Here is a 26512-nt window from a genome sequence, read left to right on the forward strand (position 1 = left end):
ATAATTAAAAAAAGACAATACAAAATGCAAACATTTCTTTTTACAAAGTTCAAATACATTTTTCTTTTAATCAAGTGCAAATAACTTCATGAACTACATCTTGCTCATCACTTTAATAATTTTTGCTGGAGATGGCAAGTCCTGGCCTGCTGCAAAAGCCAGATATAAATACTCCAACGTGGAAAAAAAACAACCCCCCCAAAACCCTCATTTCTGTTCACTGCTGAAACATTCAGTTCATCCCCGAGGTGGCTGGTGTGGGTTTCAGCCTTTGAAACCCTTTCTGGGCTGGGGGTGGATGGGGGAGTGGGGCTGAGCCACACTGGAGGAGGTGGGTCCAGGGTCCTCGTGGACTTTTTTGGGGTTTTTTGAGCTATTTGGTGAAAGGTGGCGGAGGAGGTGCCATTACAGGAGGACATGTTGCCCACCTCATGCTTCCAGAACTGCTTTAGGGGAGCAGAGGTGGTGGTTGTGATAAGGGTGGGACAGTGAGCCCATGTCAGATCCCCCAGAGTTAATTAATGCTGGACTGCTCTTTGCTGGACTGCTGTGGACTGGGGCACCACAGTGGGGTTGGTTATTCCCAGGCTTGTATTTTTGCTGTTGTTTTTTTTTCTTCTGAATATGAAGGACCCTCTCAAGGGTCACTGCCCTGCACGACTGTTCCAGAGCCACAAAGCCCCTCCAGATCCCTGCAGCAGCTTTTGTGCATCAAAGCAGCTGCTTTCAGACAGCAACCAAGTGGTAAACAGTGCAGCCCACAGATGTGGAGCTTCCAAACAGGCTGGGAGCCGGCAGCAGGAGGGGAAAATCCACAGCTGGGATGAATCAGGACAGACTTTTCCAACTGACACATCTTGGGGACAAACCTCAGCCCCTGTGCCAGTGCTCACCCCGCTGGCAGCCCCTCACAGAGCCCGGGAGAGGCTCGGAGTGCTGGAGCAGTGTGGATCAAGGAGGGAAAACAGGGATGAGCAGCTGCCTCCTGGATTCAGGAAAGACAGACCCAGTGGGATGTGCAGAGCAATAAATAATTGGTTTGTTAAAAGCAGAGCTGGGCCCACGGGCCCAGGTGTGGGCAAAGGGATGGGGAGGGACAGGTGGGTACAAGGGTGGGAGGGGACCTGCCTCTGGCAGAGCTGTAGGCAAGCTGACCATGTTTAGTTCTGAAAACTCCAGGTTTTTGAGAGGATGAAGATGGGGATGAAGGCACAGGGAGGTGACAGCTGAGAGCTGGTGACAGGGCTGGAAAGGGAAGGAGGCTGGGGGAGGACGAGGAGGGATGACTGGTGGCAGCAGTCACCTGTCCCTGGGGGTCCTGTCTGTCTGCATGCTGGGGATCAAACCCACCAGTGGTGTCCACCTGGCCCTTGCCCCGAGCCAAGCCTGTCTGCAAAGCAGGGGGCAGGCAGGTGGCAGTAAAACAGCAAGTGGCAGGATGGGTCTTTCCTGGGATCTGCACCCCATTCCCTGGGGAGGGGCTTCCACAGCATCCCTGTGGGACGAGCATGTGCAGAAGGACGGAGCCAAAAGCACCTTGGAAGAGCAACTTGGAAGCACAAAGGCTGCCCAGAGGTGGGAGGGTGGCTCTGCCTCCAGGTCTCTCCGTACCTGGGGGAAAAATTTAGGGGCTGAGTGAAGGCGCAGCTCCCCTCTCCTCCCAGCGTGCCCCCCAGACCTGAACTTAGGAGCTGCCACCCCATCTTCCATGGTCTTGGCTCATCCCTGAGCCCCTGCAGGAAAGCAGATCAGTTTGCAACAAGCAGATGATGGGCCGAGTTCTGATCCCCCTCGCAATGAGGCTTGAACAACACCCAAACTGTGGCAGATGAGCCTGAAAGGGCACGGCTGGCCCAGCTGCTCCACCCCCTGTGGACGGATCAAGATGCCTCAAACTCCCTGCAAAAACTCACCCCATTGTGCTGAGCAGGAGAGGCACCATCTCCCCCCAGAACAGGGGCCTTTACTGGGGACAAATGTGGCAGAAAAGGCCTGAAGACGCCATCGTGCCGGTCAGTGCAGCCCAGGGCCAGGCTTGCTCTAGGAGGGTGGTTTTTGTTTTCTTGCAAATGCACATTCTCATTTCTCAGGCAGGTATAAATATTGTCATTTCTAGTAGAAAAAAACAACAACTTCCCTCTAAATAATAAAGACTCAAATGATTGCACTTAATACATATGAGAAAGGTAGAAAGGAGTATATCCTAGTGCACAAACATTGACTCCTGCTCTTCTCAAAGCTTGCTTTTCCGAGTTACTCTTTGGCCGAGCTTGTAACAAAGTCTGGTTTCTTGGCACAAGTGTCTGGAGTTGGGGGAAAAAAAAATCGAACCCAGCTGAAAGTCCTTCTCCTTTGCTCCCTGTTTTCTCCTGTGCAGCCAGACATTGTTCTCTGGGAATGTGGCTTGGCTGCACTTCCCTCCGAGTGCCAGCCCGGCTCTCCAGCGGGATGGCCACGGAGCCACCACACTGCCATGCTGGTGGGCTTTGCCATCTCTCCTTTACGTTTCCTTTTTAATCAAGTCGGCTTTGTCAATGGTCTTTCCCCCGACCTCTGCAAAGCAGCACCGATGCCCACGGCCCAGCGCTGTGGTGAACACGGCTTCACCTCCTGCACTCCTCTGCGAAGGGCTCTGTGGGGCTGCAGCCGGCACCAGCCCCAAGGGCTGGAAGGACAGTGACCCCCTCAGTGTCCTGGGCTGCCGGTGGCACCAGGGAACATGGACAGACCTGGCGAAAAGGAAACCAAAGGCAGGACAGAGGACAGTGAAAGGACCAGTACTTCAGTTTCCTAAAACGAAGAAGCTGCTTTGAAAAAGGGGAGCGGCTTCGTCCCCAGCTGGATGAGGCCAGAGCATCCCCAAGGCTGGGAGCACTGCTCTGCAGGGAGCGGCGGGGAGATCGTGGGGAGATGTCTGCGGGATGAGCGGTGGTGATCCTGCCAGAGCCGGGTGGAGGAAGGAAAAATCGGAAAGAAGGAAGGGAGAAGAGGGTTTCCTTGGCTGCGGGGCGGCCTGGGACGGCGGGGGCACGGGGGGCTATTTGTAAGGCCGAAGGAAGCTGGAGACTTTGGAGCGGAGCAGTTTGATGAAGGAGCGGGGCAGCATCTCCTTGTGCTTCTCAGTGTACTTGAAGTAGTTCTGGGGGTGTGCCAGCACGTCGAAGAAAGCTTTGATGAGCTTCTTGTCCTGCAGGGAAACCGAGGCAGAGGGAGGTTCACCACCCTGCCTTGTGCTCCCCTGCAGTGGCTCCGAACTGAACCCCTGAGTGCAGGGAGAGCATGAGGCACCCCTGAAGGGAAGGATGTTCCTGCATCCCCTGCAGCCCTGGGTAGCATGGACATGGGGGCACACGCTCACCTTGAGGATCTCCTGGTGGTTTTCAGAGGCGTAGAGTCTGCCATCCCGCACAATGTCCTCCACCAGCTGCTCATAGTCCTCTGCAACACCCAGCCGAAAAACACAGTCAGGGCACGCGCTGCCACTTGTGTCCAAGCATCTGGTCCCCATCCCTGAGTCCACTCCCCCCAAAACACACAGGAGATGTCAACTGGGGGTGACCTGGGTCCCAAGCCGGGCAGGGTGGCATCAGCCTGCCAGAATAGTGTCTTCCTGTGTCCTGTGCTCACCGTCATAGGTGACATAGGGGATCTGGAAGCCCCGGGCGCTGTTGGCTTCACTGGTTTTGAAGTTGATCCACAGTTTCCGTGAGCGGGCGGTGAAGGCAATGGGCCTCTCATAGGTCTGGCACGTCTCATAGGTGGTGATAGAGGATGGGGAGGCTGCAGGGAATGGCAAGGGGACACGGGATGCCGGTTGCCCATCAGCAGACCTACCCCCAGCCTTACTGGGCTAAAAGGCTCAGGGTGAAGGGCAGCACCAGGGATGGGGATTGTTCATGTTGGGCAAGGCTGAGCCCCCCTAACCCTCATGTTACATACCAGGGATGTTGTTATTTCTTCCTTGCTCTGGAAAACTCCAAATGGGGCTTTTTACCCACAAAAAATAATGCTGAGACTCAGATGTGCAGCCCCGCCCATCAACATCCCCCTGATCCAGCAAGACACCAGGCCAGTAGGGTGATGCTGATCTCCCCACTCAATTCCCAAAATTCTCCTCCTGCTGGCCGGGGATGTGGCTTTCTCCCTTTGCACAAGACAGCCGTGCCAAACCCTGAACTTTTCCTCCCTCAGCTCCTCCTGTGAGCACCGTGGCCTGCTCGGTTACCTACAGTTTTTCCGCATGACCAGGACGTCGCCACACTCGTCCTCAGAGGGGAGGAAGATCTCTGGCACCACGATGAGGATCTTGCGCTTGGGTGGCGGGTTGATGTTCCAGGTGCACTCGACGTTGGCAGGGTAATTCCCCGGGTAGTTTGGCGACTCGATGTAGCCCGTGTACTCACCCAGCTCCCCTCCACACTGCCGGTCTGCAAGGCATGGGGAGAGCCAGTTCCACTGGGAATCAGTGCCATGGGCACTGGGGGTGGAGTGTTCCCCTGTGGGTGGTTTACTGGGTGAGGGGGCGTGTTCCATTAGCACTGCTCCATGCATCCCCCCATGCCTGCCTGCATGCATAAAGCACTGAAATGACCCAAAACTCTATTTTACAGAATTTTAAAATACTTCTGAGGAAGAACGCCACGCCTATCTGCCCCCCATCACACCCCTGCCCGCCTACTTTTGCACTGGGACACAGAGGTGGAGCCGTCGAAGTCGGTGGTGGTGTTGCCGGGACAGGCGATGCAGTAATTCTGCCGGAAATCGGGCTGGTAGGTGCCCACGGCACAGCGGATGCAGCGGTGGACACTTGTGTTGTAGTAGTGCCCCGGGGAGCATTGGACTGTGGGGTCAGAGAGCAAAGGGGGCTGTTTCAGCTGCCAGCACAACCTCACTGGCTGCCCTCTCCCCAGGGACCAGCTCTGACCTACCTTTGGTGTCGCAGTCCTGGAAGGAGAGGGCTCCCTCGTGGCGGGTGGTCAGCCCCCCACCACAAGGGAAGCAGAGCGCCCGCCCCACTTCGGGCTGGTAGGACCCACGGGGACACAGCTGGCAGGGCTTGAAGCCATCAGCTGAGTGCTGGCCAGGGGGACACTGACCTGTGGGCACAGGCATCGCTCAGTCCTGGCACCCCACATACCCAGAGCTCTCCTGCCCCATGTCCAAATCCTCTCCCCCAACAGCCTTGGCAGGACCAGTATATCCAGAGCAAGTGCTGCCTTTCCCAGGGTCCCCTCAAAGTGATAAACACCCAAAATAGCAACTTCTGTGGGCTCTGGCAATGCTTAGGGCTTTCCCCTCTTCTGGCTGATGGTTGAGATTGCAGCCCTGGATATTCCCCAAGTGTGCCTCTGGTCCCACTCCATGCTCTCCTTACCTGTGCAGCTGGTGATGTTGGTGGCTCCTACGGGTCCGAATGTGTCTCCACGGGGACACAGGTCACAGGAAAGCTGCCCCTCCTTCTCCTGGTAGGTGCCGGGGGGACAGGGCACGCACTGCTCCGTCTGCCCGTGGTAATAGGTTCCCTGCGAGCAGCTGACTGAGAGCCAGGGGGGACATCGGTGATGCTGTGGGGGCTGTCACTGCTGGGGCCCCCCCAGATACCCCCCTGCTCCTTACCACACTTGCCAGCCAGGCGCTGCTGGCCCGGCCCGCAGCTCTCCTGCCGCTCCGGGGCCACGCTCAGCTTCCGCGCCACCTCGTACTCCATCCCCGCGAAGCGGAGCAGGAACCGCTCCTGGTTGATGGATTTCTTCAGGGCTTTGATGGCCGACTTCAGTTTTTTCTCCACTCTCTGTCGCAGGCAGTGCAGGTTGCAGCTGGCTGGGGGAGCAGAAGGGAAAAGGGGTGCAGGGGGAAACAAGGATGCAGTAAGAAGTGAGGGATGGAGAGAGAAATCCAAAAGGATTAAAATCATCCCCCCTATGCTCAGTTGCAAGCGCTGCCCAGTACATCCCAGTCCAGTGCAGGATGACAACTAGTTTGTCTCTCCTTGCTGCATAGGGATGGTATTGTGTCCCTGGTCCCACCACTGTCCCTGTGGTCCCACCACCCCTGCCTGCACCTGAGACAGACCAGGCCAGTGCTGCACCCACCTGTGATCTCCTCCGGCTTGATCTCCGCCTCGAACTCCAACGTGATGCGTGTCACCTCTTTGTTGGGGGAGTTGCGAGCCCGGCGGCCCTTCCCCTTCTTGGTTGAGTCGCACTTGAGGTTGACGAAGGTGACCTGGCAGTCAGAGCAAGGTGCCGAACCACCTGCACGTGGGGGAACAGGTCAGGACCCCATCTCTGCTGTGAGGACGGGCACCCCCCCCCCCGGCTCCCTGCCATCACACCTCACCTTGTGCCCCAGCCTTCCCGGCCTCATCCTGCTTGCCCTTGGCCCGTGGGTGCAGGTAACACTTGGCATCTTTGATCTTGAAGGAGGCCTTCTGCTTGACTGGTGCAGTGACAGTCTCTAAAAGAAAAGGCAGGTGCTCAGCAAACTGGAACAGCCCAGCCTGGCTGGCGACGGCCATGGGCACCTCAGGAGCCCCCTTACCGAGGCACTGCTGGCTGCTGTTTGTGGATCTGTGCTGGCCACCCTGCCACAGGACGGGGGTCCCACAGCTCACCGTGTAGCTGCTGTCGGACTCTGTGAAGGAGGAAGGGGAGTTGGTGGATGCCAGAGCAGCTGTCTGGTTCCCGTGATGCTCTGCCAGGGTGATGCAGGGAGGCACAGCTGTGCTGTGGAGGGAGGATGCCCAGCACCCTGCCATGGGGATCCTGCACCAGGGCCCATCCCATGGGTCTACACCCAATGACGAGCCCTCCTGAGCAACAACCTTCCTCCCTCACCCAGCTACTTCTTGGGTGCTCTGTACCCCAGCTGTGCAGCCATTCTCCCTCTCCCAACTTTAGGCCATGCAGGGAAATGGGGATCCCTCTGCCCAAGCTGGCCGTGGCACTAGCACTGGTACCTGGCAGAAATCGTGCCTTGGAGGTGCAGGAGAGGGCACAGCTATCCTTCTTGCCTGTCTTGTTGCAGGTGAGGGTGGCCCGTGGTGGCACCGAACCTGGCAGGCATTTCACCAGCTCCATGGGACATGCGCCGGCTGGTGATGACAATCGGGGACACCTGTGGCTGGCACAGCCCAGGGACCCACGAGGGACCCCTGCACCCTCCCAGCTCATGGGGGGATTCACTGGGGAGGAGAGGGTTCCAGAGCATGGCATGGGGACGCCAGCCTGGCATCCCAAATCCTCCAACTCCTCCACCAGCCGTGGTGGCTCCTGGCCTGACATACCGACACAGTCCTTCTTGTTCCAGTGCAGCTTGCAGCCGGTGGGACAGGTACACTGATAGCTGCCAGGTGTGTTGATGCAGCCAAATTTGCAGCCACCCCGGTTGATGCTGCATTCATCAATGTCTGCAGGGAGGAAGGGAGAGGCAGGGGGTGAGGGTCAGCGAGACCCCCGGCTCTGACACTGGGACAGGGGATTTGCACCACAGGGCACTTCCAGCCATGCCAGCTTCGTGGGGATGAGGGACACTCCTGGTGTCCCCAAGGGCTGGGTGGTGATGGGTGCAGCCCATCCAGGCTGAGTTCAGCTCTGGCCCCCGCTGGGCTGAGGAGCTGCAGGGGAGACAGCAGACAGTGCTGACATGGAAGCACTTAGGAACTGAATTCAAACACAGCTGCTCCGCAGCTCTGGCCTCTCTTCTCAGCAGGGACCCTCTGCCCCAGCCTGAAACAGGGTGTTTATGATTCAGGTCTGGCATGAAGCATGGCCAGGGATGGAGCTGCCCCCCACAGCCCTCCCTGCTCAGCTACCCCTCACTGGGGGCACTGGTGGAAGTCGTCAAATCCTCTGCTGCAGGGTCACCCTGAAAGCATCTGGGGGCTGTGCTGGCTCATGCTGGCTGCATATTTTGGGAATATGAGAAGGGTGCTTGCCCTCACCAGCCGGAGGCATCGGAGCACCCGGCCTCCTGCTGCCGTCATCCCGGGCTGCCGGCACGGCTGCCACGACACGCTCCGGCAGCCCCTCCAAAGCATGTTTCATCTGCCTCCCGCTTCCCGGGCGCCGCACGCCCCCGCCCTTGGGAGCTATCTGCCTTGTGAAATTTAAATCAAACCCTTTTGATGTTCCCCTTCCCACCCTGTCCCAGCTCCTTGCCAAAAACGTCGGGGATTTCTCCCTCTCTCCTGCTGCAGACAAGTCGCAAATTGTTCCTGTCGCTCTGTTTGAAGTTGCAGACACCAGCTTGTCTGGCTGTGAGCCCCCTCCCTGCCTGGTCTCAGCCTGGGGTATGTGTGGAACCGACCCTCTCCATGGGCCCTTGGGGTGAGCTCTATCCCCAGGGGTGCCACAGGAGCCGTACTGTGGGGCTGCCCCACCCCCGGGGGCCCCATGTGCCTCCTTGGGACCCGAACCCTGTGGGGCTGCAGGCTGCTGCCAGCACCCAGCTGGCCCTACCTCCGCAGTGCGTGAGCCCGTACAGTGTGTAGCCCTTGTGACAGAGGCACTGGAAGCTGCCGGGGGTGTTGATGCAGAGGTGGTCACAGGTCCGGTCAAAGGAGCACTCGTCGATGTCTGGGGGAAAGCAAGGGAAGGAGGTGAGGGCTGGCACGGCAGAGGGGCCATTCATGACACAAGGGCTGTCCCCTTCCTGCTCCAACTGCTCCAGCAAGCTGGGAGCTGCACTGTAATGCTATGAGACCCTGCAGTGGGATGCTCCAAGGATCCAGCACCAGATTGCTCTGGGGATCAAGCACCAGTTTGCTACAGGACCCTGTGCTCCCACCCTGCCTGCCTCCAAGCTCCCTCCTCACCCACTACACCAGCATCTCCTGGCTGCAAGCTGCTGCAGCCCCTTTGCATCTCAGATGGGCCAAACGAGGCCAGCACCATGTCCTTGGCATGGGAGGGCTGTGAGAGCCCCTGGCTGGCTGCTGCCTTGCCAGTGCTCAGCTCTGTGCCAGGGCAGGATGAGGAATGCTGCACAGGCAGGTTCTGCCACAGGGGTGGTGCCAGCGATGTCTGCTTGGCCCCGTGGGCACCTCGCTGGGGCAGGGAGGCCCTGGCTGGAGGGTGAACCCAACCTGGCAGATTGGAGTGTCATTTCACTGACTTCATTAAGTTAATTGCTGCGCTCATGTCAAACTCCCAGAGCACAGAACCTGGAGGGAGATGAAAGCAGTGGCAGCCCCAGAGCGTAACAGCCCCCTCCTTCCCCAGCCCTGTGCTTTCAGGAGGCAACACTCGGGCTCATGCACACCTGCTATGCTGACCCTGGCCGTGGGCTGGGGGGCAGAGCTCCACATTCCTACCAGGACAGCCCAGCGACCTGCTGGGTCATTTAAACCTGCTGTGCTTATGTGGGACATGCAGAAGGATGTCAAGACAGAGAGAAAAAGGTGGAAGAAACAGCATGGATCAGCCAGCTCCCTCCGGAGTGAGCAGGAGACATCTTCCCCCCAACTCCCGCCCTCCAAAAAGCAGGAAGCCTGGTATCTGTCTAATTGCCCGCTTTAACTCTGCCTCAAGAAGAACCCACAAGTCCCCAGCTCTGAGATCAAAGGGCTAAGCCCCAGACCAGAACCCAAATCCAGCACTAATCCCCCAAAGGATGTATGTGGTCCAGAGGAATGAGTAACCAGGGCAGCACTCCTCCAGCAGCAGCTGTGGGAGGGCTGCGAGACACGGGAGAGAGGTGCCATCCCCGGACAGGGCAGGGTGCTGGGGGCCCCCTGTCCCTTACCTTGGCAGTTCCTCTCATTGATGAGCAGCTTGTAGCCCTTCTTGCAGCTGCACTCAAAGCTGCCCACAGTGTTCCTGCAGATGTGGTCACAGCCGCCGTTGTTGAGCCGGCACTCGTCAATGTCTGGTGGGAACAAGGGACACCCGTCACACCCTGTCTGGGACGCTTGCCCAGGAGAGACGGGTGCTCCCCTCTGGAGCTGGCAAGCGGAGGAAACCCTTTGGGCTCTGATGGTCACCAGTGTAATGTGGCTGCTGGTTTTCTCTGGGTGCATCTGGAGAGCCAGTGTGTGACACTGGCCAGGACTCCGGGCTCAGCTCCCCTTGAAAGTGGTGCAAAACAACTACTTTCTGCAGGTCTCAGCATCCCCTGGAGCAGAGCTGGGATCCACGGTCTCTGAAAGAGCCTTGCAGCTGAGGGAGAGCACCAGACCAGAATTTGCAGAGTCATGGGTTTGGGCTGGGGGCTGCTTGGGGGGACCAGGAGCAACAGGAAGAGAGAGAAAACGCAGAAGGGAAAAACTCTCCTTCAGAAACAGCCACTTAACAAAAAACTACTTTTCAGCCCTGGCCTCTCTGCTTGCCACCTCCTTCCTGCCATGAAAGCCAAAGCTAAAAAGGATGAAACACAATAACTGCAAAGAGCCCCAACAAACTTGAAAGAGGCTGAGACCTTTTTTTCAGTTGTTTTTCTAATTTTTCCACTAATCACAAAATTTACTGCTAGGAAATGACTTGTAAAATGGAAGGAGACCAGGAAGACGTAGTGGCCTGCCCTGTCCCTCCATCCCCCAGCGCTGGGGTAACAGCTCTGCCTCGATGGGGCTGAGGCTTTCTTTTATACGACTGTGAGGGAGTGAGCTGTAAACCCACCCACAGCCATAATAAAACCCCAGACACAGGGGCCGTGGCTCTGGGTTATTGCATGTTCCTGGAAACTGCAGAATTGGAGAGGGGGGATGCTCTGATAAAATACCAGGGGCAGGGGGTTCTGGAAGCAGTCAGCAGGTAGACAGGCAGACGGCAGCAAGACAGGCTTTCCTTTCAGCCGGGGTCAAGTTCCCAGAGCTGCCAAAAGACACAACACAGGCACTGGGCACTCCCAAGGGGGGCAAGTTTGTGGTGCTGGGATAACCAGCCTTGACTGCCCTGTCTTGTGGGGGCAGGTGGTTGGGGATGTCAGTGGGATGTGCTGCATCTCAGGATGTTCTCCCCCAAGTGGGACATGGTGCTTGGACCTGGCTGGACAGTGACCCCAGAGGGACTCATGCACCTCAAACTGCCAGAGCAGGTGTTGATTCCCTGCACACCCAAACCTACCCCTGGGGCAGCTGAGGCACTGGGGTGGCACTCCAGCCCAACAACTTGACCTGACCCCTTTTCCTCCTCTCCACAGGCTTCCCAGAGGAGCAGGGCTAAGCACGGTGCCTGCAGCAAGACAGCCAAGTGCCCGCGCAGGGGGGTGATTCCTGTCCCCACCGCATGGATGCAAACACCAAGCCAGTGAACGCTGTGGGCAATGTAGAGCCTTTTTTAAGGGCATCCAGGGGTGAGCAGTGAGCACCCCAGCCCTGTTCACACCCCCCTACCTTTGCAGGTCTTCCTGTCAGGCTGGAGCATGAAGCCCATGGGGCAGCTGCAGTGGACGCCCGTGGCCGCATCGTGACACTTGCTGTCACAGCCCCCGTTGTTCACAGCACACGTCTCTGCATGGGGAGGGGAGAGAAAGGCTGGGGTTAGGGACTGGTGTTCAAAAGGCTGGGGGGGTCACAGCACCCAGATATCCACCATGCCACAGCCTAGAAGCAGCAGCAGATACAAACCTCCCTGCAGAGCCCTTGGCTTCTCACTCAACAGTAACGAGGTCACAGAGCCCCGAATTAATGAACACACTGGCATGGGGGCTGCATGTCCCCCACAAACAGGGTCTCACGGAGGCTGGCTTCGGCAGCAACAGTGAGGAGGAATTGAATTTCCAGGGGAAAAAGTCACAGCACTTGTGCAAATGCAGCCAGAGACAGGTCTCGACGGGGGTGCCCAGGCTGCGGCTCCCCAGGGATTGTGGGTGAGCAGCCCCAGTCCCCCAGTGAGGTGGCAGGGGGGTCCCAGCCCCCTTGCTGCCACCAAGCTACTGAGCCACAAAGCTACAGGTGACCCCGTGCTGCTTGGGCACAGCAGCTGGTCCAGTGTTGCAGGCTAATTTGGGAGACACTTTGTATAATTAGAACACACACTCAGAGGCAGGCAGCATCAGTGGAAAAAAACTCCAATTGAAAAAAAAGCTAATTATTTCAGTATTATCAAAATCAGCTGTTGTTGGTAGGACTAGAAGGGACACTAATTTAAATGAAACATTTTCAGCTTGACAGCTTCCCTGTGAGATCAATCCTCAGTTTTGACCCTAACCACTAGAACAATGGTTTGAAGTGCATTAAGTTGTTCACAAAGGATAATAAAACATTCCTTTCAGAAGGCTGGTTGCTTGGATAAATGAGGCATTTGGGCTTCAAGGAACCCAAGATGAAAATGCCTTGAAGAAATTCCTTGGAAAGAGCAAATCCCAGGTTCTCCTGCTCTTTGCAAGCGCTGCATGGGGTGGGAATGACAGAATCATCCAACCATTCGCCGCAGGGCTCGGGAGCTGGGATCGTTCTGTGCTCGTCTTGCCACTGCTATTTTTATGATGTCCCATAATAAGAGAACAAAAGAGACCATTTTATGAAATTAATCGCCAGCACAATTACAAAACCTAACGGCAAGGGAGGGATTTCTGCGGATACTATTCCTTCAGCCAGGTCCTTGCGCTGCACGCAGCCCAGCCGTGCCAGGGCTGCCCTCTCCCTGCGGCGCCAGGGCGAGGAGCACAGGGCGGGTGACACCGCGCCCGAGGGAAGGGAAACTTTCTGGAAGCCCAGTGAATTATTGAACACCAGCCTTTGTTTCAGCAGCTGATGCAGAAGCAGCCCGGGGAGGACTGATTTAACAGGGTCACTGCCGAGGGGCTCTCAAGAGAGTGCAGTGCCCTGGGCACACTTCATGGTGCTCACAGCCTCCTCCAGCACTGTGGCACCCATATGCCCTCGTGGCCCCTTTGAACCTCTGGACTTTTCGGCCCCGATGTAAGGCCAGTCCCACCCACCATCCCAGAACCACTGCCACACTGGGCTTCAGCGAGGCCTCCACCACTTGGGCAGGGAGTGAGCAAAGCAGCTCCACACTCCACCTCAGCTGTGGTCTCACTTCCCGGCTGCTGTGCCACGGCGCTCCTCGCCCTGCTCAGCACCCTCCCTCTGCCCCCGTCACTGCAGAGCCCTGGCTGCACATGGTGCAGCCTTGCCTCCACCTTCTGGGATGTGATTCCATGAGCCTGAGGGGATAATTCCATGGTAATTGGAGGGATTACAGCTGGGCTGGCTGAAGTGCAGTGACTGAGTGGATCTGGGCTCCCTTCCTTCTCCCACCCCTGTGGGAAAGGCTCTTCAGAGAAAAGCTGCAGTCAGTGCTCCCTGCACTGGTGAGGTGCACTCCCACAGCTCCTTCTGGATGTGCCAGGAGTTTGCTTGTGCCCAACACATCCAGGAACAAGATTCCTCACCACAGACAAGTCGCTGCACCTTCTGCCTCAGTTTTCTTGTAGGCAGAGCAGAGGCATTGCCTTACCTTTTTGAAGGGCTTGGAGACACCACGGGGATGCAAAGAAACCCCTGGAGAGGTGCCCAGCCGTGTAAAGAGCCATTGCAGCTCTGCCACTGCTGCAGCTCCAGGCTGGGAGCCTCGGCATGGCGAGCAGCCTTGTGAGACCTAGTCCTGGGACACCCAGAATATCCCAGAGGGGACTATCTGTGAGTGGGTGGGCTCTGGGAAGGGGTAATTGTGGGAGTGCACAGCATAGAGATGGGCACGAGCACCCCCCTCCCCATTGCATGGCTGCTGGCAGCCCACTGTGAGCTCCTCCTGGTTGGTGGGGGGGTAAGCACCACTGCCTGCAAAGTGGATTTGTCACCCCCTGAGCCAGGCTGGATTGACCAAAGCAGAGCGAGAGCCCCCATCTCATGCAAGCACAGCCAGGGGAGGGTTTTCTGCTCTGTCCCCCAGCCCAGCCCGCTGGCAGCCTGGGCCAGGCTGGCCCTGCAGGGTTTGGAAGCAGCAGCGGGGCACGGTTAGTGAGACATGCAGTTAGCATGGCAGCTCAGCCCCCCGAGCCCTGTTATGATCTCAAGAACAGAGACCATCTACAGTTAGACCCCTTTGTAGAGATAGAGAGAACAAAAATATTTACCATTAGAAAACGTCTCAAGGATAACGTGTTGCTGGAAGTGTCTCTCCCCTGTTTAACATTATAAAAAAGTGATTTAGAAACAGTGTCCAGCAAGGAACTCGGTTGGTGTCACATGTCAATGGGTTTGACTCCGCTGCCTTTCTAGCCTGGTGGAAACTGTCCTTTCAGGCTTTTTCTCCCCCACCTCCCAAAAGAGCCCAAACCTGAGGTTTGGGTCCAGTGCTACTGACTCCTCCATCACTCTGCCCCAAGCATCTCATGTCCCTCAGCCTCTCCAAACCCTCTCCAGTTTCACACACTGTGTTGGACTGGCTGGAGCCCCATGCGAGAGGGAGAAGCATATTATGAGGAGCGTTAGTGCAGCCTGTTAGTCTGGGCAACCAGGTCCTCGCCCTTGTTGGAGCAAATCCAGCATGTGCCAGGGCAGGTGGCAATTCCCAAGAGAAGCTGTGTGGACACTGTGCAGCCATGGGCCTCGGGAAGGGAACCGTGTCCTGCCAGTGGCACTTGCACGCCTTGGATTTAGCAGCCAAGCCAGCAGTGAGCCCAAAGTCTGGGTGTGTTTGGGCTACTGAGCCTCACCCGTGTGTGGGTGCCCCCAGCATTGACCTGGCAGTGGGACTGGCGCAGACTCTGCTCCCGACTCTGCCGGATCCACAAAGCCGGGGCACATCGGCAGTGCCGCCGCAAACCGCCTGGGCGTGGGTCAGGAAATCAGCCATAAAACTTGAGCTGGGTTTAGTTTCCCTCTCCATCTAATAATATTTCCTCTCCACTCACCCCCTCCCACTCCACCAGTGCTCACCACAAGCAGGGGTCCAGCAATGGCCCTGCTGCACCCCAGATATCAGCAGGGGGGAGCTGCAATGATGCCCTGGCTGGTAAATCTTCCCACAAAGCCAAAATGTGCATCAACTGCAACAGCTGTTTGCATCTCCCCACGGGCACTGCACCCTCAGCATGTGCTTTTTTATTTTTTTTTTTAAAAACTGCTTTTGGAGCATAAATATAAATATACAAGGTCACTGGCCTCCCCTCCTGCCTCCCCCTCCCCCTTGTGCCTGCAGACATGTCGGGAGCCATTAGCTCTGGCCCCCTTGCTCAGAGGCATGTTATTCATTATCTGCATTTTTAAAAGCAGCAATAAAAAGCGGAAAAATGAAAAACACCAGCCGTGGCCTAATGAAACTGTCACTCAGAGGGGCTGATCGTGCTTCCTGCCGCGTGGTGTGATCTGAAGGGAACCTGGACCAGGGGCCTGTCCCGGCAGCCCATCAAACGCACCGAGTACAATTTCAAAGCCCATGGCCTGGGGAACGACTTTGCGTTTCCACTCACTGGAAAATTTATTTCCCTTGAAATGATGAAATATTTTTGAGGAAATGGGGAAGGGGCGGTGATGGGGGCACCGTGGATGGGGGAGGGCTGTTTGCTGAGCCCCAGCCATAAAACAAGAAAGGGTGGTTATAAATATCCAAGCAGGTACCTTGGCTGGAAATCCCCTGCCTGGGCATCCCTGCAGGGTTGCTGCTGACTCCCAGCAGCCGAGGCACAATCCCACAGTGTTCCCACAGTGGGGATGGGGGCCAGGAATCCTCCAGGGAATGTGGGAGCTAGGTAGGCCCCTTCCTGTAAGAGGGGACTGCAGACCCCAAAGGGATGAGATAGATGTGGTGGTGGGCTTTGGGCTGATGCTGCTCCTAAAATCCTCCTGTGCAGTGTTTGATTTGCCCTGGGAAGGTGGACAAGGGGAGAGCTCACAGGGATGTGCTGTCTCTGGTGGGAGATATCTCCCTAGCAGATACGCTGCAGGGTATGGGGACAAAGAGGGAGATTCTGGCCAAGGCCATGAGGATAAGTGATTTTGGAAAACCCCAAATCTCACCCTCACACCTGTGGTACCCAGGGTATGACTGCAGAGATCCCCCAGTAAACGGACCACTCTCAAGCATCCCCCAAATTAAAGGATGCTTTGGAGAGCTGCTGCCCCCAGCCATGCCCAGCAGGTCAGGAGCATCCTTGGTCCCAAACCTGCCCAAGTCCTTGCACCAACACAGACACCACGCACAGAGCCCTCCATCCAGGAGGAACACACCAGCTGATGCACCCCGGGGTCCCAAGGACCCTGCTGGAGGAGCTCTGCCCACCTGGGCACAACAACAACCCCCTGGGGACAGGACGCAAACCCGAGGACGGCGGGACCAGGGGCTGCGAGCCCCTGCCAGCAGCCAGGAGGGACTGGGATCCATCCTGGGAGTGGGCTGGGGGACAACGGTGACATTAAGGCAGCAGCGAGCTGATGGGCAGGGGGCCTTTGCTGGGGGCTCAGCCCCAGACACCCCTCAAGCCAGCTGGGAGCAGGCAGAGCTCGGGGGCTCCGCTGCCGTTTGCCCTGAGGACAGAGTCATCTGTGGAAAGTGCAGAGGGTTTTCCGTTCAGGCACAGCAGGGACACAGGGAGCCAAAATCTCTCTTGCTTTCTTTTTCATTTTGCAATAAGAACTCAAACGTCTCAAGCAATTTGTGGACTTAATCACTCCCCAAATATAACATTTTTTAAATCAAAGCAGCTGTTAAACAGCACAAGCATATGAAACCAGTAAAACTTCTATCTCTGTTTGATGTTCTACAATTTGAAAACACACACAGGAAAAGGACAATTCTGGGGTGGTTGAGTTGTCAGGTTGTTGGGGTTTTGTTTTTTTTTTTTTGCAAGACAATTGTTCCTGGGCCAAGGCCACGCAGTGCCAAGTTGGAACAGATTGCTGTGGCCAAACCTGTCCTCTCCATGTCCCTCCTCAAAAGCTGCTGGTGACAGCAACAGTAACAATTTCTGGCATGGGGATATCCTTACTGCTCTCCCTCCAGCAGCATGGATGCAGGCAGGGACCCTTGTCCACACCCCAGCACAGCGACCTGTCCCCAGAAGTCCCTTCAAGCATCCCCGTGGTCACTTCTGCTCCTGGTGGTTGAGCAGCAACATATCCCTGCACCTGCGGGTGCCGCAGCACCCCTCACATACACACTGAGCTTCCCCAGTCTCAGCAAAAGGAAACGCTGCATTCCCAAAGCTTGGGATAAACCCTTCAGCAGGCCAAGGACAAACCACCCAGGGAGGAGGACGAGCCATCCTGCACCCTGCCCCACATCCCCGTGGCCAATGGTCTGACTTACCTATGCAGGTCACCCCGTCGGAGTGGAGCAGGAACTTGACGTGGCAGCCACACTTGGGCCCCTGGTCGGTGTCGTCGCAGGTGTGTTGGCAGCCCCCGTTCCCGTAGTTGCAGGTCACTGTGGAAGCAAAGCACCGGCGTCACCACGGCCCCAGCTCCTTCCTCCCTGCCTGGCATCCCCTTGTGGTGCATAAAAATGGCTTGGGAACACCTCGTCCGTACCCTCCGAGACTTCCCTCCCTCCTGGATAATTCCTAAAGCCCTTCACTCTCCCTGTGGGATCTCGGCAGATGCAAACTGTTGTGTGGTTTCTCATGTCTTCCTTTTTCATATCTGCTAAATGCCACTAGTGGAGACTGAGCAAAGGGGACCAGTGGGCTGGTTGCCCCTGCCCCTGAATCTGGTGTTACAGGGGAAGGGTGAGACTTTCCTGAGCGCTGGAATGACTCAGGATCTTCTGGGAATCCCTCCCAGCCCTCCCCTGGGGGCAAGGTTTGCTGTTCATTTAGATTAGAGAGAAAATAGGCTCCTAGGATTAAAACTCCATTTCATCAGCGATTTTACACGTTCGCTGCAGACAGCAAATGAGAAACAAAATAAAAATAATTGCATAAACACATATATATCTATTTAATAACCCTGGCAGTGCCAGCGGAATGCTGGCAGGAGATCAGATGAGCTGAGAGCACCACAACCCCCAGGAAGAGGATTCTTGCACTCCTCACGTGCCGATTGCATTCTCCCTGTTCACCTCCCCTTCAGAAAGTGAAACACTGGGACAGGGACAGGGGATGCTGTGTCTCTGGGACCTCTTTAACTGCCATTTCAGCCTGGTCATGTAAGGACAGAACATCTCATGGCAGAGAGGAGTGCCAGGAGTACTGTCTGTAAGGGAACAGAGGCAAAGCTGGGCATGCTGGGCTTCAGGTTTGATGAATCAATTGCTACCGGGGGATCAGGGCTTTGCTGCAGGGACAGGAGGTGTTTGTATCATGAGGACGGGGTTAGGGGGTCTCCAGGAGGCTGTATCTCCAGCCCCAGAGTGCTCCTTACATTTGCAGTCACGTTGGTTCTTGGTGAGCTCGAAGCCAGGGCGGCACTCACAGGCGATGCCCCCCTTGGGGGTCTCCCGGCAGATGTGGGCACAGCCGTGGTTCTTGTTCATGCAGTTCATTCCTTCTAAAAGAGAAAAGGAAGCAAAGAAATGCTCCATGCTTCAGCAGTGGCAGAAGCATGTCTGAGGTGGGATGGGATGGGACGAGGGGGGCAATGAGGGGAAAACCTTGTCAGTGAGGATCTTGGGGGAACAGGTTAACCCTGGGCAGCCTCAACGGGCAGCTCCTCCTGACACAGAGCTGCTTGAGAAGGTGGACAAAGCTACCTAGGAGCCTTCAACCTTTGATTCCCTCCCAGCTTGGGTGAGACCTTGCTCCCACACCTCAAGGTGGCTTTAAATCCCACTGACTCAAAACACAGCATCTGCATCCCTTTCCCCAGTGGGGCCACCCACTGCAGCACCAGGAGGAAGAAGCAGACAGCTCATCCCTCCCAGACACAGAGGGCTGGGGACATGGGAGATGCCACTGTGGCTGCTGAGCCATCCTAGGCTGGGCAAGATTCCTGGGGAGCCAGAGTGACCAACACAGCTGGGAAGGGGGAAGAGGAAAGCAAAAACCTTCAGCTTGCTTTGCCAAGCAGTGGAGATAAAAATCAGCAGAGATGCAAAAATCTCTCATTTCCTTCTATTTTGGCTAAGAGATTGCTCCAGACGGCAGCAATTTAGAGCTGATACCAAGATGAAGGGCTCGGTGCTGTACAAGACTTGGCAGGAGAAGATGAGTCTGGCAGGGTGGTGTGACAACCTCCAGGTTCCATTTATTAATAAACTGCTCTGGGCATAGGATTAACGTCCTTCATTCAGTATTGCTGTGCCTGACCAAGGGGCCTGCAAGGGTTTTGCTGCAGAATGTTTATCACCTCGCAGCCTCCTCTCCCAGTGTGCTCATAATAGATTCACTTTCAAATCTGCCACACCACGAAGGGTCATGACCCAGCAGCAGCAGCCAAACCCAGGCACTGCACAGGGGTGGCCAGAGGTGACGGGGACAGACCTGCCTGATAAATGCAGGGATGGAGGGTGCCCTGGGGCACAGAGCTGCTGTGCACTGACCTTCGGGGCGCTGGATGCAGGTGTGCTGGTTGTCGCTGAGGAAGAACCCCTCCCTGCAGAAGCACTCGTAGCTGCCCATCATGTTGACACAGGTCTGCTGGCACCCGCCGTTGCCCTCTGAGCACTCGTCCAGGTCTGCAGAGGGAGGGTGGCAGGGGGTAAGCACAGCTCCGTGGCACACCCAGGCAATGGGGACAAGGTGGGACAGATCTGCTGGGTAGTGAACTACTTTTGGTTTACATCTGTGACCCCCCAGCTACAAGAAAGGGGGATGCTTGAGGGCTGCAGGGGACAAAGGCAAAGCACAGCAAGGGGTGGGTGCAGGGACCATACAGCTTCCCTAGCTGATGGGCATGAAGTATCCAGCCTTGTTTTACAGAAGGGAATACAGACAAAGGTTTTTTTCCTTGTCCCGGGACCCCCAAATAACCATGGATGGGACATCCCAGATAACCACGGATGTTTATCTGGGATGCTGGTTGCCCCCACTCCCAGCCCCTCAGAGCCTGTCGCCAGCTGGGGATGCCTGCACTTCATTAGGGAGAGCTGGGAAACCTTAGCCCAGAGCAGGGATAATTACTTGTAAGGAGACTCGCATCCCCAGCCGCTTGGCTGCCCTAACACCTGTTTTGGTTTAACAAACCAAGGCTGCAAGGGGCTGGAGATGTGGCCCCGTGGCGGCAGCAATGCCTTCACCCTGGGCTACTCCTGCTCCAGCCTTGCAAATCCCACATTTAATGAAGAGCAACGGCCTGTTGCTCTCCCCAGAGGGTTTTTGGGGACAGTGGTCTGAGCTGAACTCACCAGTGCCCTGAGGTGCCAGAGCAACCAGACGCCGGGTTCAGGCAGAGACAAACTTCTGCCGTGGCCACCCCTTGCCCCCTCTGTGAGGGGCCCCGTGCCAAAGAAAACGTCCTGTGAACTCGAGCATTGCAGAGCCGTGGCTGAGGGGAAAGCTGAGCCCACCGGAAATGCCGGAACAGCGGCTCAGTGACGACACACACGGGGGGCTCCCAGCCCCAGCCCCCCAGGACAGGCCCCCTCCCCAGGCAGCACGGCACACATCAAAACCTCTTGCTTTTGGGCAAAGAGATGGATGGACAGATGGATGCCTGAGGGGTGTGGGTGCCCTACACTGTGTCCCAGCCCCAGGCAAGCCCTGGGGGAATGCTCAGAAATAGAAGCAGAGCTGCAGCTACGGCTGGAAACTGCCAGGGAGCAGAACCCAGAAGCACCCCACAAAACCACTGCCTTGGAAAGGAGGTGTCGCAGCCAGGCACAAAGGGACATCCTCTGCAATGGCAGGAGGCTTGCAGCTTCCTCCAGGCTCGTCCCAGCCAAACTATGTCCTGCAGATGCCAATAACTCTCCTCAAATCCCCCTGCTTAGAAAAAAGGCTTAAGGTCTCACAACTTCTCCTTCCAGCTACGCTCAAAAATGAGGAGGCAGCCATTCAAACCCAATGGCTGAAACGAGACTCCACTGCTCTAATACCTGTTTTATTAAATGCAATGGAGATGGGCAGAAGCCAGAAGGGCCCGTGTCAGGACAGTAGCTCAAATTCCTGTGCTGGTTCAAAAGGTTGCCCAGGGTGGGAAATGGAGGGGCTGGTGGGATCCTGTGGGCATGCACCCTGACCTCTCTCCAGCTCAGCCCCTGCCCATGGCACCAGCAAAGCCTGGGCACGATGCTGTGCTTTGCTCTGCTTCTCTTTCTTTTGGCTAAGAGAGGATGCAGGCAGGTTGGGCAAAGCATGTCAGGATCAGGGATGAGATGCTGGGATGAGCTGAGGAAAGGCTCAAGGTGGGAGCCAGGCTGCCTCCCACCCCCAATCCCTGCTTCCCTGGCTGCTCCCCAGCCATCTCCATCCCCTCCCACCCAACTCTGTAAACACATGACGTCTGTGGCTCGCCGAGTCCGGCTTTCCTTTCTTCTCCTCGGGCTCATCCTCCCCCGGGAGAGGAAGGCAGGGCCACCCGCCCGCGCCTCCTCCCAGCTGTGTAAATCTCCCTCCTCCCCGAGGAGGCTGCAAAGATCCCGGTGATGGTGGTTAATGCAAAAAGTATGTGTCCATAATCCCTTCCCCCTCCTCCTTCTCCAAGTGATGAGCTCATTAATGACCCCTGTGCAGACATTAATTAGAAAATAGTAAGAGCTCCAGGCGGAGGGAAGGTGGGCGGCCCCGTGCCCTGGCGATCCCGCATGGATGCTGCGGGAGGAAGCGGGTGACGGGCGCGGGCAGCCCACGGGACCTCAGGGCTCTGCCGGGAGCTTTGGCTCCGCCGCGGCCGGATGGAGTTTGGGACGGTGGGAAGTGGCAGGGAGGATGCACGGCCGCTCCGTAGGCAGATGCCGGGTTTGTCTTGGCCCGGGTATTATTTACCCAGTCCCTTTGCTGGTTCCCATCTCCACCATGTTTGCTATTAACTCATCTGTTTTGGCAGGTGCAGGGCTGACCTCAAGCAAGAGCGGAGCGAGTGGCAGGGCCCGGGTGAGCTCTGCTGGCTGGTCCTGCCTTCGGCAGCGGAGCAGAACTGCCAGCCCGGCCACTCACCACAGCAGGATGAGGCTGTGGGGAGGCCGTGGCTCACACCCAGCATCCCCAAACCCCAGCCTCACAGTCTTGCCTTACCCCAACCCTCCCAGTCTATGGAGCGTCCTCCCTTGGCATCATCCCCGTGTAATGGGGAGCAATCCTGTCCCAGCAAGCCATTGCAGTACAGGACACATCTGCACCTAGCTTACTGCCCTGGGAGTGCCACCACGCTTCCCCGGCTCTGCAACAGCCCTAGGGGTGTCGGGGCTCAGGAGGTGCCTGGTAGAGAAAGCCAGCAGGCTGGTCCCAAGCTGCCAAAGCTGCCAAGGGGCTGGGACAAGCTGCCATCCTTCACCTAAGCAGTTGTGGCCATCGTGCGCCAGGCGGAAGCCGTCGTAGCAGGTGCAGCGGTAGTTGCCGGGGATGTTCACGCACTCATGGACGCAGCCCGCGTTGTCCTCCCGCTCGCACTCATCGACGTCTGCAGAGAAGGAGGGCAGGAGAGCTGCAGGGCTGCCCCAGGGGCCGGTGGCTAACCCGACACATGGGTACTGCTCCCCACCTCCAGCGTGTTTGCACCCCGGCTGATATTGTGCCTTGGGGTCTTCTGCTCTCTCTGCCTATTCCAGCAGGTCCCCAGCTCCGTTATCACTTGCAGAACTCCTCCAGACCATGCAAAAACATCCCCGTTCTCCCCAGGCTGGACCCTAGACCCCCAGCTAACACACAGTCTTACAGCCTTGGCGCAGTGCAGCGCACTGGGAACCACATGGGATTTCCCAGGGTGGAGGCAGCACAGCCCACCTCCACGGCAAAGCCCAGCAGTTCCTGGAGTGCTTTAATCCCTCTGCTATTTGTACTTGGTCCATCCTGACCCTGGACCTGCTTCTAGCAAAGCCATGAATTTTTCCCCCTGCGCCATTCCTGCTTTCCTGCTGCTGCTCCTCCAAGGAGCCCATTTTCTTTCCATTCCCCACTGAACTGCATTTATATATAGATCCATACCTATATCTATACCGATATCTACATTTACATCTATATCTACATCTATACCTGTATCTATATCTACCATCTATATCTGTATTTCTATATCTTATTTTGAAGTTTGCCATGTTTTAACTGCTATCACAGTTCTGCAGCCTCAGAGTTGAAAGTCCTGCTCGAAAATAAGCCTAGCTTTGTTTAAAACAAGCCCCAGGTGACCCTCCTGGGACTGGGAAGCCCCAGCCATGCAAACACAATGGCTGTCACCACCACCAGCAAGGACAGTCGGTGCTGATGAGCCACCGCCAGCCTCTGACCTGCCAGGGTTGTCACTGCTCAGCAGAGCTCTGGCTCTGGCTCTGGCTCCAGCAGCAATGGCACGTCCCTACCTTTGCAGTGCTTCCCGTCGCCGGTGTAGCCGGACTTGCAGATGCATTTGTAGGACTTGGGAGTGTTCTGGCAGATGGCATCAATGTGGCAGTTGTCGGTGCCCTCCACGCATTCATCGACATCTGCAAGAGGACAGGCAGGAGGAGCTATGGGGAGAGCCAGGGACCTCTACCCCCGGGGAGCCAGGAAGCAAGAAACAGGAGGGAGAACTGGGGAAAACATCAAAGCTTCTTTGGGGACGCAGACAAAATCTGCATCTCCTCCATCCCCCTTTGCCCCTCAACCCTCTTCTCTGGGATGCAGCGCTGTGGTACCCGGGACATCACAGCCAGAGCTCCACATGCTGGCAATGGCCTCAAGCAGCCATGTCCAAGGGTTTGCTCTGTCAGGAGGCCACAGGGATGGAGGTTTTAAAGGCATTTGGGAAACGGAAAAGCCTCAGGCACATGGGGTGGAGGTTTGTGAGAAAGAGGCTGCTCAGCTGAGGCAGCAAGGGAGACAGGGAGCCCTGACTGCCAATGCTTGGAGGGGGTCAGGCTGCTGGGGGGCAAGAGGGGACTAAGCATCACCCTCAGCCCATCAGGTATGGGCAGGGCTCCCAGAGCAGCCCAGGCTCCCTGCTCCAACTCCACTGGCATACGGGGAGCACCAGCGCTGCTCCTGAGGGTTTGCCTCCAGCTCCTCTCACAGGGATGGGGAGCATCTCATCAGGGAAGGGGGACCTGAGAGTCCCCCATCAGGAGGAGCGTGAGGCTGCAAAGTTCTCAGTTGTCTTTAAAAAACTGCTTTTCACAGCCCTAAGAGGAGCTCCAGGAGCTCCCCCAAGACACAAAACATCCCTGCAAGCGGCGGGCGGGCCAGCAGCCCTGCAGGACAGGGGCCACGGCCGCGGGAACGCCAGCCGGAGCCCTGGCCCGGCCACCCCGGCGGTTCTTTGCCGGGAGATGTGAGTCACCCGGCCGGGAGTAGGAGAGCTTTGTCTCTGCACCAGGGAGGCGGCACGTGCCTGCGCATTGTATAAATATTTACAGCCCGCATTCATATTTGTTATTTGACATTAGCCATGGCCCGCGGCCACCACAGCCTCCCTTGGGCCATTAATCACCGGCTGGAGGCTGACCCACCACGGTGCGGACGACGGAGGGATTGCACGGGGACCGGCGCCAGGATCCCGGCTGGCACCGTCACCTCTGTCAGCCACAGCACCGGCCACGGTGCCACCACACTGTGGCCACCCCAGCACCCCGCAGCATTGCCGGGGAGCAGCTCGCAGCCCTCCCTGCACCAGGGCTCCCGGGGCTCTTGTCCCTTCGGGGAGCTGAGCGTGGCTGTTCAGCACTGGCAGTGACCACCTCCGGCTCCAGCATCCTCACTGGAACCCAGTGACAGGAGCCTGGGAGGATGGTGGGAGGTTGTGGTGCTGGAGCAGGGGGACACGAGGGGACATCAAGTGCTGGCCATGATGTGTGCAGGGACTCAACAGCAACAAAGCCAATGTTGACCCAGAGATCTACTGAACCTGCAGATCCTGGTCATGGTCCCGTGTGGTCAGGAACCCCCCTCCAGGTCTTCCCCCAGAGTTATAAATCACATCTTGATGTTTCCAGCCATGGTCCCAAGGTGAGAGTTGCTGGATGTGGCACCCAGGCACCCACCCTGGCATACTGGTGGGAACCAACACCCAAACAGTGCAGACCAACCATCGACCCCATCTCCTTCCCCTAAAAACACCCAAAACATGAAGCATCCACCAGACATCACATCATTTAAAACTTTCCCAGTCTTTTGCCAGGAATCTCACTTTTCTGGGGGTTATATTTCCGCTTTCTTTTTCCTCCTGCACCCCCAAACTCAATACCATGAACACACTGCCGGGCCTTTCCCACTTGCACATGCATAGTACCTTTTTTTAATGTCTTTTTTCCCCCCATTCTGTAACTTCAAAACTTCTCTAACTTTGGAAAGATTACACAGCAGCAAAAGTACAAAAGAAAACATTATCAATTTTCCACTCTGTCATTTTTCCAAAGCTGGAGACATTCTGAAAGGTTACAGGATTATAAAAAAAAAAGGAAAAAAAAAGTGTGTGTGTGTGGGAAGAGTGAATAAATACCCTCCTTGACACCCCAGGAGCCATCCCGAGATTGGCGAAGATCCCAATTTTTAGAATGCTGAAGTTCTGGCTCCTAAGTATCCTTCAGAAACGACGTAGTGAATTAAAATAAAAGCCAATGAAAAACTAATTTTTTAGCACTTTTGTCAATGCAAGCAACATTTTCCCATGAAAAGGAAGATTTGCTGTCAGGACAGCCTGTTTTTCCTGCAGGAGAATTTTCTGCATCCAAAAAGCTGCTCGTGGCCTCATTGCAGGTGCTCTGAGCTGCTGCTGCCACGTGAAGAGTTTCATATTCAAACCAAGTGAAGATTTTTTTTTTAACAAAAAGTCCTTCTTGATGTTCCTGTCCCTATTTGCTTCCACAAAGTCCTCACTGGGGGTATGTCCTGCTTGTCCCCCTACTCCAAGGTGCCTGCTTCAGTCCAGCTCCCAAATTCAGGTGGGATTTTTGGAGGGTTTGCCAGGCTCCCAGCAGACTTGCATCCCTACAGCCCCTCTATTCCTTCTCTGCACAAATAATCAAAACCTCTGTTTTTCACCCCAAGCTGCCTGAAATGAGCCCAAACAGGGCAGCACAGATGGGCACATCACACCTCAAATCCCCAGCACTGGGGAGTTTTGCACCTGGCGGGGAATTTGGTTTAGGTGAAGACATTGAGTCTCTCTGGGGACTGCAGGTCTCGCCTGCGGTGGCCCCACCTCCCCATCCCACTGTGCTGGGGTAATTAGGGCTCCTCAGAGGGCAAGAGCATCCCTGGCACAGCCATGGCCAGGGGCTGCAGCGAAGGGCAGGAGGTTGTGGTGCTCGCCCTGCGCCTTGGGCCATGTTTTTTATTCCGTTGTGGGTGGGATTTTCCAGCTCTGGCTGTTGGGCCCCGTTCCGCTCCAGCTGCAGCTTTATTCTCCATTTCAAAGGCAGCGGAGGCAGACGGTTTCAATGCCACTGCCATTTCAAGTGTGCCAAAAGCAGGGGGACCGCCACGTCCCTGGGACCGGCGCGCTCACCAGGCACCCGGAGGGCTCTGGCTGAGGCCAGCGAGGGAGACGTTGGCAGAGCCCAGGGGCACCTGGGCCCCATGTCTGCACCCTGTGGCATCACACTGCCAACGACACCCCGACACA

At 56.6% G+C, this 26512-nt stretch overlaps 1 protein-coding gene across 8 annotated transcripts in view; it reads right to left on the reverse strand.

Annotated features, from left to right (window-relative positions):
- Positions 1-33: 33 nt before the first annotated feature.
- SCUBE3 (signal peptide, CUB domain and EGF like domain containing 3) overlaps positions 34-26512 on the reverse strand; it is a 42350-nt gene continuing 15871 nt past the window's right edge. For 3 of the 8 annotated variants that reach the window (XM_064635799.1, XM_064635798.1, XM_064635797.1), the window contains 21 exons: positions 23274-23396; positions 22256-22381; positions 19365-19499; positions 18248-18373; positions 17196-17312; positions 14023-14070; positions 11333-11449; positions 9745-9867; positions 8460-8576; positions 6959-7408; positions 6541-6633; positions 6340-6456; positions 6093-6254; positions 5617-5820; positions 5375-5536; positions 4929-5096; positions 4679-4840; positions 4230-4427; positions 3628-3780; positions 3359-3438; positions 34-3187 (listed from right to left, as the gene is read on the reverse strand). In XM_064635799.1, the coding sequence (XP_064491869.1) occupies positions 3038-3187; positions 3359-3438; positions 3628-3780; positions 4230-4427; positions 4679-4840; positions 4929-5096; positions 5375-5536; positions 5617-5820; positions 6093-6254; positions 6340-6456; positions 6541-6633; positions 6959-7408; positions 8460-8576; positions 9745-9867; positions 11333-11449; positions 14023-14070; positions 17196-17312; positions 18248-18373; positions 19365-19499; positions 22256-22381; positions 23274-23396 (3131 nt within the window). In that variant the 3' untranslated portion in view covers positions 34-3037. Of the gene's footprint in view, positions 3188-3357; positions 3439-3627; positions 3781-4225; positions 4428-4678; positions 4841-4928; positions 5097-5374; positions 5537-5616; positions 5821-6092; positions 6255-6339; positions 6457-6540; positions 6634-6958; positions 7409-8459; positions 8577-9744; positions 9868-11332; positions 11450-14022; positions 14071-17195; positions 17313-18247; positions 18374-19364; positions 19500-22255; positions 22382-23273; positions 23397-26512 lie in introns of those variants that run through there. The other 5 variants (XM_064635801.1, XM_064635802.1, XM_064635800.1 and 2 more) reach the window with 5 other exon arrangements.

Source organism: Pseudopipra pipra, chromosome 25, assembly GCF_036250125.1.
Source record: "Pseudopipra pipra isolate bDixPip1 chromosome 25, bDixPip1.hap1, whole genome shotgun sequence".
Classification (NCBI taxonomy): domain Eukaryota; kingdom Metazoa; phylum Chordata; class Aves; order Passeriformes; family Pipridae; genus Pseudopipra; species Pseudopipra pipra.